Here is a 15769-nt window from a genome sequence, read left to right as displayed (position 1 = left end):
TCCCAGGACAGGCACTGTGACTGGTGCAGGATATTCAGTCCCTTCCCTCTTGCCCACAGCAAGCACAGTGGGCTGGAGCGGGGCACAACAGCACCCGAACCCCTGTGGATCCCAGGGACAGTGGTGGCAGGTGAGCTTTTGGAATGGGGCAATGCTGTGCTCCCTGCAGAGCCATGGGTGCCTGGCACAGATTACCCACCACCACAGGTTACCCACCACTATTTGAGCCCTTCCTAGTCTTCTTTTACATTCATAAATGTGAGCGTATAGGAAGCACAGCACCCCACTGGCTCTGCATTAATTACTTACAGAGCCAGCAAAAGCAAACCAGAGCTACACGGACTGAAGACGTTTACTGTTTCCACAAGGAGGTGGTGATCCCTGCATATTGAGCACTACTCAGGCTCAGTTACTAGAGCCAGGGGGAGCCCCAATGGGCAGCACCCAAGGGGGAAGGCTGCTGGCTTCCAGGGATGCCCCTGCAGCTGGGGGTCTCCTAGGGAAAGGCAACACTCCTCCTCAACCTTGTTCCCGGCCACGCTAGAGCTCCCCACAGGAACGTGCATGTCGTCTGTGTTTTTCAATGCTTTGACTGTGTGTTTGTAAATAAACATAATTTCATTTCACTGAATTCAGTCTTTTGCTTTCTAGTCCTCCTGACCTGGGTGAACAGCTCCAGCGTTCGATGGGCAACACGCATTCAGGATATATTTACAGCAGGAAAACTCTTAGCCCTGGCCCTTATCATTACAGTGGGCTTCATACAGATCTTTAAAGGTACTCTGTGAGACAGCTCTAACATGAGTATGGTACTGTTGATAGACTTGATTTTTCCCACTTACTACACTCTTTCTTACTTACAAACTGACCCAAAGGAGAGCTGGATTTAGCCAAGCTGTGGGGCTGCATACACACAGAGCCATGGAGGGGGTGGCACAACAGAGAAATCAGCTGTATCTGCTAAACAAGTCCCTTTCTGGCCTGCCTTCTCAGTTTTGATAGACTAGAGGAGGGCAGCTGAGGATGTTTTGGAATAGTTACTGAAAATTTTTAATCTGTTATATGTTCCTTAAATTTGAATTGCTCTGGGTGTAAAATGAATAAGTGACGCCTTGCCCAGGGCAGGAAGACACCTGCTTCATTTTGGGGTTTAGTCCAATTTCCTACAAAAAGTTTATAAGATTAAAAATAGACACAAAAAAAAAAAAGTCTCACTGATTCACCAACTTAATGGAAAGCAGAAAACACAAAAGGCTGAAAATGTTTTTAGCAGGTGCATGATGAGTCATATAAAGGAAAATGAAATATGACATTTACAGAGAGCAGAAAACTTGTTTTCTCAGCGGGAATAGTCCCACAATCTTGACAAATCTTCCAGCCCTATAGACATTCTATTTTTCAGTATTTCTACTAAACCACACCACTTGTAAAGGAAAACCACATTAAGAACATGGAATTTACACTGCCGAGGAGCCATCCCCAGGCAGTGCAGGTTGCCAAAGGGTCCCATGAGTCACAGCAGTGACACCGGTGCTGCAGCACAGATGGCAGCAAGGGACGCTTGTGTGTTCAGCCCGAGCTGCCTCCCCAGGGCACTGTCCCACAGAAAGCACTGCAAGTGCAATGCCAGGCCATGGCGACATGAAGAACATGAAGTCTCAAATCCAATAGGAATAAAGAATAAAAATAAAGACCAAAAAGTGAAAGTTTGCCTATTTTCTGGTGTCTCTGGCAGGTAGCAATGGCTTAACCTCTTGCTTGCACTCCCTGTGCAGGAAACTATGAAGAGCTGACACCAGGCAACGCATTCAATTTTTGGATGACTCCATCCGTGGGGCATTTAGCATTAGCTTTTCTTCAAGGGTCATTTGCGTTCAGTGGCTGGAACTTCTTGAACTATGTGACAGAAGAACTGGTTGATCCCTGCAGGCAAGTATCCATTTCCATGCCATTCACATTTTCTTGAAGTGCTGAGACATTGGAGCCATCTGGTAATATTATTCATTTAATAAGCTGGAGTGATGTCCTTCCTTATCTACGGGACCAGTCTTTCTAAAGGAGAGAGATATTTTTTGTTTCAAACAGATAACAGGCAAGTTAAAGAAACACTAAAATTAAAAATATATTGCACGAGGCATTAATTGAAACAAACCAGCAATATCTTTATGGCACTATTTGATCATACAGTGCTTCTACAGCAGAAAATTAACCATTGATGAGATGTCATATAAGTATCTATAGGGAGAATCACTTCTATTAGAAAAATGTTGAATTATGCTGGAAATCGTTTTGCTTTTTCACCCAAAAGGGATGTTCCACAGATACCTCAAAGAGAAGATTAGAAAGCTGTTGTGCAGTGAAGGCAGTGCTCCCTGCCCCAGCATGGCTGTGGGCACCTGCCCACCGGGGTGACCAATATCAGGTGGCTGCTGGTCCTGGGTGCAGGAAGGGGCCTGGAAATTATTTATCATGAGCAGGCTGGGAAAGCTGGAGGGAAAGTGAATTTTAGTTTAGTAAAGCAAAGCTCAAATGTTTCAACATTTCTGAGCTGATGAAGTGTAATGACAAATGCCAAGAGCAGCTCTTGAAGCATTAGCTGTTTCTGGGCATCCAATGCACACAGCAATTAAACAAGGAGAAATTTAAGCTATTGCATAGCCTAGATGGGAATGAATTAAAGCTGCGGCCTTACAAGCAGCTGTGCACATGCCTTCACACTAGTGAGTGGCAAAGTGCATGTCCAGAGATCTTAGCAGGAGTGAAGAAAGTGTGGTAATGTGTTCCTTCAATAAAACACCAACATTTTAATGGACCACCATGATTTCAAAACTGAATAATGAAAAGTTATGACTTATATAAGGCAAATATGGCCTTAGCTGAGAAATAGAGAAAAAGGGCTGGTGGCCTTTTAAAATTATTTTTGCAGCCTCTGAGGGGAAACTAAAACATAAAACAATAATTGGATAACCAAAACCAATTCTCATTTTTACTAAATCTGTCCAAAATCACAAAGATTAAATACACTTTTTAAAAACATTTTTTCCAAATCTGACACAGAGAAAAATGCATTATTGCATTAGATACAGAACAGTTCAGGTGTCTAGCTCTAAGGAGGTCTCTGGATTGGAGGTCAAGTACATCTATGCTACTTGAAGTTGCCACAGTGTTGTATGACCTGACCAGACTTACGGCATGGGATGGGCCAAGGCAGCAACCTGAACAGGATCCCATTCCTTTTCAGAACAGGTGAAAGTAAAGCAAAACAAGGCATTTTTTTTCCATCACTGGTGCCTGTACATAGGGCTTCTGAAAGACAGCTATTTCATTTTCAGCAACATGCTGCTTCAAGCCCAACCAAAAGCCCAAAGGGAGCACTTGGTATTTTTGTCCCAGGGAGCTCCCCTGCAGATGTGGCATTTCATAGCACTTTTAGCCTTCTCCAACCTGCAGCGGGTCAAAGAGCCAGTGGAAGCACTGCTCCCCTCCAGAGAAAGAGCCGATAAACCCACCCAGCTGGGTGACCTCCCCTGGGCCATACATGGTTGTTGTGGTCTCACCGTGCATTACTGTAATTTCTTACCTAACCTCCCAATTCTTTTATTAGGAACCTACCTCGTGCCATATTCATATCCATCCCATTGGTGACATTTGTGTATACGTTCACCAACATTGCATATTTCACTGCCATGTCACCCCAAGAGCTCTTGTCCTCCAACGCTGTGGCGGTAGTAAGTAAACCATTCCCTGGATGTCTAAAATACACTTTGATTTCGGTTCTATGCTTTGCAGTGTATTTCAGTTTCTCTGCCTTCTGTTGCTTTAGACTTTTGGTGAAAAGTTACTGGGCTATTTTTCCTGGGTTATGCCAGTCTCAGTGGCCCTATCTACATTTGGAGGAATAAATGGATACCTTTTTACCTCATCAAGGTTAGATGGAGTACAATTTTATGAACCTTATCTAATTTGGGGAGGGGCTGTTTTAATTTCATTTGCTAAAGAAATGCTAGCTAGCTGTTTTGGATGTTGTACAGATGGAGGTCATTGTTGGGCATGTTGGATATATTCAGTAATGAATTGCTCTGTTTCAAATCAGCAAATGTAATACTGAATCATGGAATCTCATGCAAAATAATCCTTACAAGCTACTGAAAGTGTCTGCAGATGTGGAGTAACTCACAGTTAGAGCCAAACACGGCTTTAGTGTGGAACCAAACTAATTTTGCATCAATAAAGTTCCAGTAGCTACAAGCCAAACTGTGCTTCACTCAGAGAGGACTTTTAGGGCCTGGTGCTGTTCCCGGTTACAGACATTTTCATGCCTGTGCTGGAAAAATGCTTTGCATGCACGCTGCTGATAGTGGGGCCAGAATCTGTAAGTCTATTATATTGTGGTCTGTAAAGTCTATTTATATTAATTGACCTCTCTGAACTTAATTTAAAAGTGATAAAAATTTTTTTGAGGAAATGACTCAAGTCTTAAGTACCTTGGGAAAGTTATTTATCTCAGCACTTTCATGAGTATAATGAGATGCAACAAATCTGAGTGTATATGTTACAGGTTATGCCCTTAAAAGTGAAATCTTAAGGCATGTTAAACCTTGTCCAAAACCTTTTTGACACTGGAAACATTATCTATGAAGGGTTTTATGCCTTGGCTATGTATGGCTGACCACCACACAACCTTCAGAGTATTCATCCCACCCTGGGTAGGGAGGCAATGCTGGCCAGCAGACAAAGACTGGAAAAATTTCAGTCCTCCTCCTCAGAAGTAATTCGGCATCTCAGAGCAGGTCATTTCACAGATGGCATTAGCCATTAGAGGCCTTGTATACTGAAGAGTCTAGTTTAAATAACTTATGTGAGGTTACACAGGCAGTCTCTAGTCATCTTCCCTGTAACAGCCCAGCACCCACAGGCCGCAGCTTCCTTCCACAGCAAGACCAATGTGGTCAGCTGAGATTAGAGACGATACGTGGCTAGATATTGAGGAGGCTGTTGCACACCCAGTGGATTCAGCATTACTATTCTTATTTCCAGGTTATGTTTCTCCGGTGCCCGAGAAGGCCATTTGCCGAGTTTGCTTGCCATGATCCATGTCAAGTACTGCACGCCCATCCCTGCCCTGCTTGTCTGTGTAAGTTTTACCACCCCTGCTCTGTCACCCTGTAAACTGCTCTTAGAAATACTGAGTCACAGAGAGGAGAGCTAGAAAAATCCTTGAGAGGCCATTTTACCCCAGAGGAGGAGAAGCGAGTAGACCTGGAGTGCTACTGGTGGGTGCTGGCTGAGCAGCTCTGATGGCCTCAGAGAGGAGCAGCCTTCAGCCTCCGAAAAAATCTCTCCCACTCCCAACCACCCATGACACTTGAAGGATTTCCCTCACACCTAACTTGAGCTGCAATATAAACCCATTGCCATTTGTACAACAGCAGAGATAGAGACTGGCTTTTGAAACAGACATACTTCATTTAAGAAAAATATGAGCTCTTTTGACTAATTTTGCCTGCTTTCCACAAACATTTGGAAATCCCCATGGTCACCGCTAATCCCACTCTAGCACGGCTGGTTTAGATCCCACCACCAAATCCAGAGACCTGGCAGGTCCAAGGGAGAGGAAAAAGTTACCTACTCTCAACGAGTAGGACATTTTTGTGAGGGATGATCGGACAGTACTCTGAGGACCAGGGGTATTCCTTTTCTGTGGGCCAAAAAATTAAGCAGGGACAATGATTACAGTGGCCCTTAATAAAGCATCTGCTGGATGGTACATCAGGCAGACAAATGGTCACCTGAAAAGATCAGAAACCAACAGGCCAAGTGTTGGGAGGGCTTAGGGCTGGTCAGGTTGCTAGTGTGCTCCCATGGGAAGAAGATTTCTGTAACTTTTTAATAGAGCATAAACATCCATGATACTAATGACTTGCAGAAGTTATTATTTGAAACAAAGAGCTTCATACGCTTTTACCAACAGTAAAGCTAGAAGATGTGATGGGTTTTACTGTGGCATAGAAGGTGTTAAAGAGGGAGATGATTCCTGATGCTGCCACACCCAGCTTCATGGCCTGAGCAAGGGAATTCCCTGAAGGGCATTTGCTTGAAATTTCAGCTGCATCAAATGCTGCCAACAGCAGTTTTGCCACTGATAAAACAGTGAGGGTTTGACCCCAGATGCACTAGGAACATGAACACCTATGTGTCTCCTGGCTCTAACAGCAATCCTGGCACAATACGCCCAGACCAAGTTTCACCAAATAAGCTTCCTGCACATTCCACTTTTACGACAAAATAAGCCTAGCTGAAGCTTTACGGCATTCCCAGGGCTTAGTACCTGACCACAAACATCTCGCGTGTTGCCTTTGCAGGGTTTTGGGGTAAACTGCCCACAGTCTGTCCTGCCCTGGGAAGCCAGAGAGCGCTGGCCCCATCACGGGCTCCCACCAGGCAGCTCAGCTCCAATGGTGCCGACAAAGCAGAACTCCTTTGCCCTTAAAAATGCATCAGCTGAAATAACACACTGAGTTTCAGAGGCTACTTCACCGTGAAACAGCCCCAACACAAGCGGGCTGCCTGATCCAAGCTGGCCGAGCAGCCAGGCTTTCGCTGGCCCCCTGCTCCACTCAAACCACCCCCTTGAATTACAGTGCAAATCACAGAACCAACACTGCATATCACGTCATCATCTGAAGGCGTTTTGATGCATCTAAGGGTATATCAAATGCTGCTAGGAAATACTAATTTCTTAACAAATAGAAATATGAAAATAATATAGTGTAGGCAGCTACAATAGCAAACTGGGTCAGACTTTAAGCAAACATAATTAATCGTCAAGTTCCTTTTTCCCTTCCAATGTATAACACGTAGCTCTTTGCATGGAGAAAGGTTTCTTTGTACATGGAGAGAGGCCTTTTTAACATCATCAGACACACCTGCATTTTTACTAATCCTTTCAAAAATCAAGGGGCTAAGCTAAATTGAAAATAAACGGACTAGAGGGTTTTTTGCAAGATAGTGGGGAGCAGCTCGCTCTCCCACCTGCCATGCCGAGGCTGTGGCCAGGCTATGCAGGGAGCAGCGCACCGTTCTACAGCCTCGTAGGACTCGGGGATCACCCACACCACGAGCAGATCTGACACATCAGAATCACCTACGCACAAAATCTCACTGCTCTGAGTGGCATTGCTGCAAAACCCATTAAGGGCAGGAGAGGGTTGTATGTGCGTATGACACTGTGTGCCTGTCAGAGGAAAGCAGGAAACATGTTATATGACACCAGTACAAAACACTGCCCTACTTGAAATCCATTTTGTGGTGATACTGGTCGACGTGTTGAAATCCCCCACCCCTGCCAAGTCTGTGAAGCTTTGAACAGGGTCACAGAGGGACCAAAGGGACATTCACTGCAGTGGAGCATAACTCCTAATGCCTGTGGTGCTGAAGCCCTCCCTCCTGAGAGGACTCTGCTATTGAAACAGCTAATTAAGAAAAAGGGACATAAGCGAAAAGAGAGCCTAGAGTGAGACAGCCCCAAATCCTGTGCGCTTTCTGGAGGGATTTGGTCATTCAGTTTCCCTCAGGCTCTGGCCACCACCAGACAACGTTCATAAGGCTGGTATGTGGTGCAGGCAGGGGCTCAGCTCAGCTCCTGCGGTACTGACAAGCGGGTGTGCAGGACCCAAGGACCAACCCCCTGGCCCCCAAGCCAGCTCTCCTGGCTTTACAGAGTTATGTAGAAATACAGTACAAACAAGCCAGTATAGGCATGGAAACTTCCACCATCCATCTGCCAGTTTCCAAACACAAGAAATGCTCAAAAGATTAATGACACCAATCATCTGCAGCATCAGCCATGGGCCAGCAGGGGGGAAGGGCAAACCTCTTATTCTTTATAATATAGAGGGCACCTGCAACAACATAGCACACTGACCACAATGTGTTTGTCTGCAAGAAATCCTGTTATCGTCACTCCTCACCGTAGGGTTCAATAGCTTTTAAAACACACAACAGAAATGGGTGAGTGGGACCATGGGGAGCTCTGCCAGTCCTCCCAGCCCTGCCTGCCTTGGCCATGAGCAGCAGAGCCACCTCTGTCAGCACCCGAGGGTATTTATAAACAGACCTGCTGGTCTCGGGCTTCAGCATGCTCCAGGTAACCCGGAGTCCCCATTCAGCCCCAGCCCTGGAGGCACAGCTCAGGGATAACGCATCAAACCGCAGAAGGGAGCAGGTGCCCAGCAGGGACCATAAACAAAAGGAATTTAACTGCTTTTATAGGGTTTTTGCTTGGTTTTTTTTGCTTTTAAGCTACCTTTTCTAGTAATGACCCAAGTAAGACCATGCTTCTCTCTTTTCAGTGTTTGGCTACTCTTATCATCATGCTCGTTGGAGACACATACACGTTAATCAACTACGTGTCATTTATCAACTACCTCTGCTACGGAGTGACAATTATAGGCCTGATTGTGTTACGCTGGAAGAAACCCAAAATCTTCAGACCTATCAAGGTGACAATGTTAAAGCTAAAGCTCTTGGTCACAATAGCGATGCAAAGGGCAGGATGGGCACACCAAGCCTTCCATCCTCCTGTTTTGAGAAACAGTTTCTTTAATGATATAGTGGTAAGGCTTTGAGGTCCCAATCCATGTCCCCATAAAAACAGGATACACAGGCAGACCCTTTGTGAACTTGCTGGGGTGGACAGAGAGAACTGTGGTAGAGGGAAGGGGGACACGACCCACGGGAAGTCCTGAAGCCGCAGCACTGCCTGCAGGCCCCCACAGCCCCTCGCTGCTGGTCAGCCACTGCTGTTGCTCTGCACAGTCATGCTCTGCTCTGCTCTCTCCTCCCAGGTAAACCTCCTCATCCCCATCGCTTACCTGGCATTTTGGGCATTTCTGCTGATCTTCAGCTTATACTCTGAGCCAGTTGTCTGTGGCGTAGGACTCATTATCATTTTAACTGGAGTGCCAGTGTTTTTTCTTGGAGTCTACTGGAGAAATAAACCAAAGTGTGTAAATAGGCTAATAGGTAAGCCAGTGCCGTGGTGCCTTGCAGCACTCGTGGAGCCGCTGGTTGCGCTGGGGTCTGTGGGGATCTGCTTCACCTCTGATGCATCAGCACTAAAACAGCCAGAGAACCACCCGCATGAGCCTGACTGCCACTCTTGGTCACGGGCAGCCCCTGGGCACAAAGTGGCTCTGGCTTTGGCAGCATTTTTGTGGCTGGCCAGCACTTGCCTTTGACCAACTGCTTTTCTTCCTCCTGGGTGTGTTTGCCTCCCCTGTGCATCTCCCCACCTGCTCAGATCGCTCATGGCAGCCTGTCCCAGAGCACATGCAAAGGGGTATAACTTTAAGCATGTAAAAACTAAATGAGCTATCTCAAAAGGACTAATAAATGGCTGAGAGCTGCCACTTATTTGGCACATTTACTGCCTCCCTCCTGCCCTGCTTTTCTCCTGCTGTGCCACCAGCATGGCCCACTGCACGAGCCCTGCATGGCATGATGAATTATTTCATACTCAAAAAATAAGAAGGTCTTATTTTATCACTCATGTAAAACTAAAACTGCACATTTTATGTTTTGGTTGTGTTCGGCTTTTAATCGTTTTGCTCCAAAGTGGGGGCTTTCAAAGAAGACAGCCAGGCCCTTTGCTCTGACCAGAGGGTTTCCATCGGCTGTGGTGGGGCTCTGCTGCCAGCAGCTCCCCAAGACCAGTGGTGCCCACCACCACCGCAGGGCTGCCGCAGTGCCAGGAGGGCTGGCAGCCAGCCCGGCCCGGCCCCGCCAGCCTGCCATGCACAGCACTGGGCAGCTCTGCGAGGGGCCAGGGAAGGACTGTGGGTGGGCATCCCTAAAGCTTTGCAAACACGGTTTTGTGGCTGAGCTGGAGAGGGTAGGAGGGGACAGTCGGCTGTGCAGCAGGGTCAAGCAGCCCTGGCTGGGAAGATGCACATTTTTTCGCACGTTGCATTGCCCCGGCACCACGCTTTTGTTTAGAAGAGCTCGAGCATCCCCATTAACCATCGCACGTTTGCTCTTCACAGAGTCCGTGACGTGCTGGGGACAGAAGCTGTGTTTTGTGGTCTACCCTCAGGGGGGAGTTGCCGAGGAGGAGGAAGCACCTTCGGCCCGCTCTCGACGACTGGCGAGCGAGACAGCCGCGAGGAAATAACAACGCGGCTCCGAGGCTGAAGTGGCTTCTTGTTTACATGCTGATTTTTGCAAAAAGTTTTTCTGTAAAAGAAAGAAAAAAATATGGTTTTAGTGCTCCAGTAGTGAAGCCCATAAAATGAGCTACACCCTTTATGGCATCTGTAGCTTTTAGTTTTTCCCTAAAAAAAAAAAAAAAAAAAAAAAGAGGAAAAAAAGGAAATAAAATGTAAAATGAGGTGCTGGTTGGTTTTTTCTGGCAGTGTACTTGCTCAGCAGGGGAAAGCAGCACAGATACAGCTCTGGAATACTGATTTTAGCAGCCATAGGAGACCATCAGAGACATACAAATTTAGGCATTTCAAGAGTGCATTGTATCTTCCAGTGCAAAATCAAAGCGAAGAAATCAAGAGAAAGCAAGGAGACCCTGGGACACCCATCCCAGCAGGAAAATTCCTGTTACTGTCCCTGGAAAGGGTGAATCCCCCCGTAATACATGAGGTTTCAAAGTTACGATCCAAAAGATCATCCCTCCACATACCTGCAAGAGGACAGTGCGTCCGTCCCAGCACCCAAGCAGCGGTGTGGCGGGCCTCGCCAGCGGCAGGGTCGTTGCGTTGAACACTAACCTGCCTGGGCAGACCTCCAAGTAAAAAGTACAAAATCAACAGTCTGCTTAACTCTTCAGACATCATTTGGTGACACAGAGAAAAAAAATAGACAGAAGTAGCAATAAAATCTCAAGTGTCTCAATTTTGAAGTGATTTTGCAAAGGTGGAGCTGGGCTCCTGTGTCCCAGCTGGGGACAGGGCTCATTGCACTGCCCAGGAGCTCTGCGTGAAGCTCAGCACAACCTGGATGCAACAGGGGAGGACGGAGATGCGGAGGGGTTTGCAGTGGGCTCAGCAGTGGGAACTCGAGGGGGACACAGGAGTGAAGCCTGACGTTTCTCCTTTGTACTGAACTGTCAGGTGATGTCACGTTGCTTCAGAGACAAATTCCCCATTTCAACTATTCTCAGCCAAGTAACAACCCTAAATCATTCTCACATCAGATGCTCTTCAGAAAGCGTTTTGCATATTTTATTTGTGGCAAACACTAGAAAAAAATCTAGTTCGCTTATTTAATTAATATATAGAGATTGTCTGCTGTAGCAATATGGCCACTTTCACACCAAAGAATCTTTTGAAAATGCAAAATACGAGAACAGCTCTGAGCAATATTTTGAATCGCTACTATTCTTTTGCAACTTGTGAAAACAAAAACTTTTGAACGTTCAGTAGCCTTGGCAACATCCATGTGAATTTAATTTTAACAGTATCTTTCTATGTGTTGCAGGCCCTGGTACAAAAATTAAGGGTTCATTAATCTCTTAGTTTGTCAAATACCACGTACTCTACAAAGGTTTAAGAATAGACTCAAATAGACTCAAAATAAGGAGTGAGTTCAAGATACATATCTTTCCAACACAATTCATTATTCAGAAGTATTTTTTTTAAATATCTATCCATCTCTCTCTGAACTTTCAGAGGGTAGATGCTAAAAAAACCACACAACTTACACTCTTCTCTTTGTATAAGGCTGTTAATCATAAGAGATTATAATATATATTTAGCTAAAGAGAAAGGGGTGAGTTTGTATGTACGTACGTACACATGTAAAGAGAGACTCCACATTTCAAATAATGTTATGAATATATAAAGATTGCTAATGAAAATCCTATATATTCAGCTTGCCTTTTTGTTGTTGGTTTGTTGTTTGTTGGGTTTTTTTAATTCACAGCACACCTCCCCTATTCTACTGGCAAAGCAGCACCTGAATATATAACCCGTGTCAGAGGCTCTTGTTGCTGAGTCTTATTTTCCATAGTTCAAAATCCACTTTCTGTGGTATAATTTCCAACAGATTAATTTTTTTCAATAACTTTATTATCTAGTGGGAAAATTAAATATATTATAGCACCAGCAGTAATGATTGCTTTCAGAGCTGCTAAGTTTTGGTGTGGTTTTATTTGTGGTTGTTTAAATAATCGAAGTATGAAAATTAGCCAGCACTGAAACTTTGCAGCTCTTGAGACAACAAGTCTGTATGGTAATGAGAAAGGCAGTAGCAATAATAATAATAATAATAATAATAATAACAACAACAATAATAATAACAACAACAACAACAACAACAACGTGCTGTAACTGGTACCAAGGCTTTCTTTGGCCATTGTTTAAGGAAATCAAAAGTAAAAATTAAAGGACCAATTGCCTTATAGTTTTTAACTGGGTTTGGCTCAAATTTTCCCTGATTATACTGCCAAGCTTTAAAACAATCAACGTTTGGCCTTAAATCAGAAGGCTGAATTTAGAACAGGATGGTTTAGTAGAGCTTATCTTTGAATTACATACCAATCCCCAAAAGCTGTTCCACAATGTCTTATTTCATTTTTAGGAACAGCTTCACCTGTGCTCCCAACATCACATATACTATTTTTTAAAGACTCTGCAAAAGCACAATTTCTAACCATAGAAACCAATGTACAGTACTAGAAAGATAAATTCATATGCTAAATGAAATTTAGCAGTATGCTCAACCCCATGTAAGTGTGATTTTCCCAGAAGATGAAGCAACAGGCCCAAAGGAGACATAATTACTAGTATTTTAAAGCCCACTGAACAAAAGGAAAACCCTGCAACAGCTGACACTACAAGCATGTCAAGAATATTGTGATACTTGATACAGAAAGACAAGTGTTTCCAAAAGAAAGGCTTTTAAACAAAGTTTTAGAAGCAATGCAGTACTATATAAGACTATATATTATGTGCTATTATATTTATGTAGCATAAAATATTAGAGGTTGAAATGCAGAAAAATACTCTGTGCTGTTTATTCTTTTAGCGCTGGCAATAATACAGCATTCAGAGAATTTCAGAGGAAAAACATGGTGATGCAAGTATTAACAAGACTATCACCTGTAAGTCAACGTAATGCAAAGTCAGTGAAAGAGGTATTGAATAATTCTTATCTGCATTATCACAGTATTAAGAAAAGCAGCAACAGGTCATGATGTCACTGTGCTATGCACCGTGCAAAACAGAGGCTAGGAGGGAAGACAGTCCCTCTCCCAAATAAGATGATGTTCAATACCAAATAGGAGCTGGGTGGGCACCAATAGGAAGCACAGAGAGAATGAGGCAGAGGTGGTGCTACTGGCCCGGTCGCTCTCAAGGGTTTTCATAGCCTTGATAAAGGAATTGGTTGTTTTCAGTTCACATTAGTACATAAACCAGAAGAGTTTGATCTCAACAGGGTTAAGGAAAGCGACTCTCATCAGTTCAGAGCTTTCATCCAACGCAGGAAGGATTGATTAGTCACTGTATTTAGTCATACATTTGAGTTGGAAGCATCTTTACAAAAATAGTATCCAAAAATATGCAGACGAGATTTCATTAGTCATCACTTCACAGAATCCCAGGTTGGAAGGGACCTCAGGGATCATCTAGTACAACCTTTCTAGGAAGAGCACAGTCTAGACAAGATGGCCCAGCACCCTTTCCAGCTGACTCTTGAAGGTGTCCAACGTGGCCAAGTCAACCAGTTCCCTGGGGAGACTATTCCAATGGTTGACATTCTGGAAGCGCAACCCTGGCTCAGCCTTAGACCATGGGACTAGAGCTGGTGGCTCCAGAAGAGCCACCACCATCGCCTGGTGACGAGTTGCGGTGGGTTGGGAAGCCTGGGACAGAGCCTGCTGCCATTGCTTTTCTGTGAACAAGCTAATGTGGTGAAAGCAAACCTGCTTCTCCATGCTGAAGAGCTGAAGCTAAATAAAATGACTCATCTTTGATGGGAAAGCAAACAAACAAACAACCCACCCCAGCAAACACGCTGTCCTATGCTTCATTCTGAGAGGCCTTTGTCAAGGTATTTCTGATGTTTTGCTCTCATTTATGAATTCCTGAAGCCTTGAAAACAAACCACGTTTGCTTTCCAGCCCCTTCATACCAAGCACCAAATGACAAGAAATTACAAATTGTTAAGCTGCTGAATTTTATGAGAGATATTAAAGTACACGTCACACATGAAAACATAAAAAGGAGGAAGGGTAAACCTTGCCTGGAATTTGTCTTTTCCCAAAGCTTTACAGCTGAGACAGGTGTGCCCTGTCTCTGCCTCTAACTCATGAATACAGGCAAAGCCTCTGGTTTTTTAAATCTCCCCTCCTTGGTCCTTGACACTTCTCACAAGTGCTCTAACTTCAACATGAAACTTCTGCACTTGGGCAAATGAAAAAGGAAGACCTCAGGGAAAGGATTAGAAAATTACCAAAAGATGCTGAGAGGCCAAAAAGAAAGTTGCCTTGAAGTCCTAAGGTAAGAGATAGCGATAGAAGGAAGACCTACAGGACCTTGAAGGCATCATAAGGCAGGAAACATAAAATGAAGAGAATAAAACATAAACCTCTGCCACTTACATCAGCTTTGGTCACCATTTAATCCCTGTAGCCCAAGAGCTGGAATCTGAAAAGGGGAGGGTGGCCTACTGAACAGCGTTTGTGAGGGTAACAGACTGACACGAGACAGCAGATGAGGTTTCCCACCTGCGAGGTTCAGGTCACAGGCCTGTAATGTATACATTTTCTACTGGATTTTAAATCCTAGCGCCTGCCTGGAAGATGAAAACTGTTTCCTACAAAGACCAAAACACTTAAATAAGCAAAATCAGTTTTTGTTCTTCCTCTCAGAGAAAGGTCTGCTTAAAAAAAAAATGCATAATTCCCTCAAGGCTTTTGGAGTTAGCTCTTTGGTTTGTCATATCTATTGCACTGCACAGGCTGTCAGCAAACCCTGCTGCAAACACACGGGTATCATTTATTACTCTATTTCCATTTCATGGGCTATATTCATTTTGGCTTCACTTACATCAGGATATGGTTTGTAGTATTACTGCTTCTGGCACTATCATTGCAGCTGAATCAGCACTTCATGACAAAGCAAAGCAACCACTCCTCCCACTAGGTTAGGAGGTATTATCTCTGCATCAAGCTCTGTCCCCCCATCCTTCATGGCTATGGATAAATCTGGACAACCATGAAGTCCATCCAATTCTCTTCAACCCAGATAAAGATTTCCAAGCCGGTAGAGTAAACCTCTGTCAACACAATAACTCCGCCTTCCACTGAAAAACAGCAGGACAGAGCCAGCAGTACCCTCCAAAGCGCAGCCTGGGAAGGGGAAGCATCAGCAAAACAAGCATTGCCCTCAGCCATGGGACTGAGAGGCTGCGCTTCAGAAATTTATTTTTTAACCACCTAAATTGTCATACACTTCAGGGCTTCTTTTTGTTATTTGGGGTATACGCATACATACATTTTAAAGTCAGTTGTATACAACGGTGAATTCCTAGTAGTAGGATTTCACATGGGCTGTCTAAAAAAGTGATGCACGTCCACAGCTTCAGCTACCAGAAAGAGCAGATAATAAACAAAAAAATCAACCCAAAGCAAACCATATTAATGTCCCCACCCACCATATCAATGTCAACACACTGAGCCATGGGTTGGCATATGCAGAGTCAAACAAAGGCTGTGGGAGTACAATTTAGGCACCCTCGATCTTTGATGTTACAGTGA

At 44.5% G+C, this 15769-nt stretch overlaps 1 protein-coding gene across 1 annotated transcript in view; it reads left to right on the top strand.

Moving 5' to 3' along the window:
• SLC7A10 (solute carrier family 7 member 10) overlaps positions 1 to 11810 on the top strand; it is a 46631-nt gene extending 34821 nt beyond the window's left edge. The window contains 8 exon segments of the mRNA XM_064459550.1: positions 652 to 777; positions 1776 to 1929; positions 3605 to 3728; positions 3824 to 3927; positions 5038 to 5134; positions 8352 to 8501; positions 8847 to 9024; positions 10044 to 11810. Coding sequence (XP_064315620.1) covers positions 652 to 777; positions 1776 to 1929; positions 3605 to 3728; positions 3824 to 3927; positions 5038 to 5134; positions 8352 to 8501; positions 8847 to 9024; positions 10044 to 10171 — 1061 coding nt within the window. The 3' untranslated portion in view covers positions 10172 to 11810.
• The last annotated feature ends 3959 nt before the right edge of the window (positions 11811 to 15769 follow it).

Source organism: Phalacrocorax carbo, chromosome 8 (assembly GCF_963921805.1).
Source record: "Phalacrocorax carbo chromosome 8, bPhaCar2.1, whole genome shotgun sequence".
In the NCBI taxonomy this organism is placed as follows: Eukaryota; Metazoa; Chordata; class Aves; order Suliformes; family Phalacrocoracidae; genus Phalacrocorax; species Phalacrocorax carbo.
This window is presented reverse-complemented; position numbering and strand designations above follow the sequence as displayed.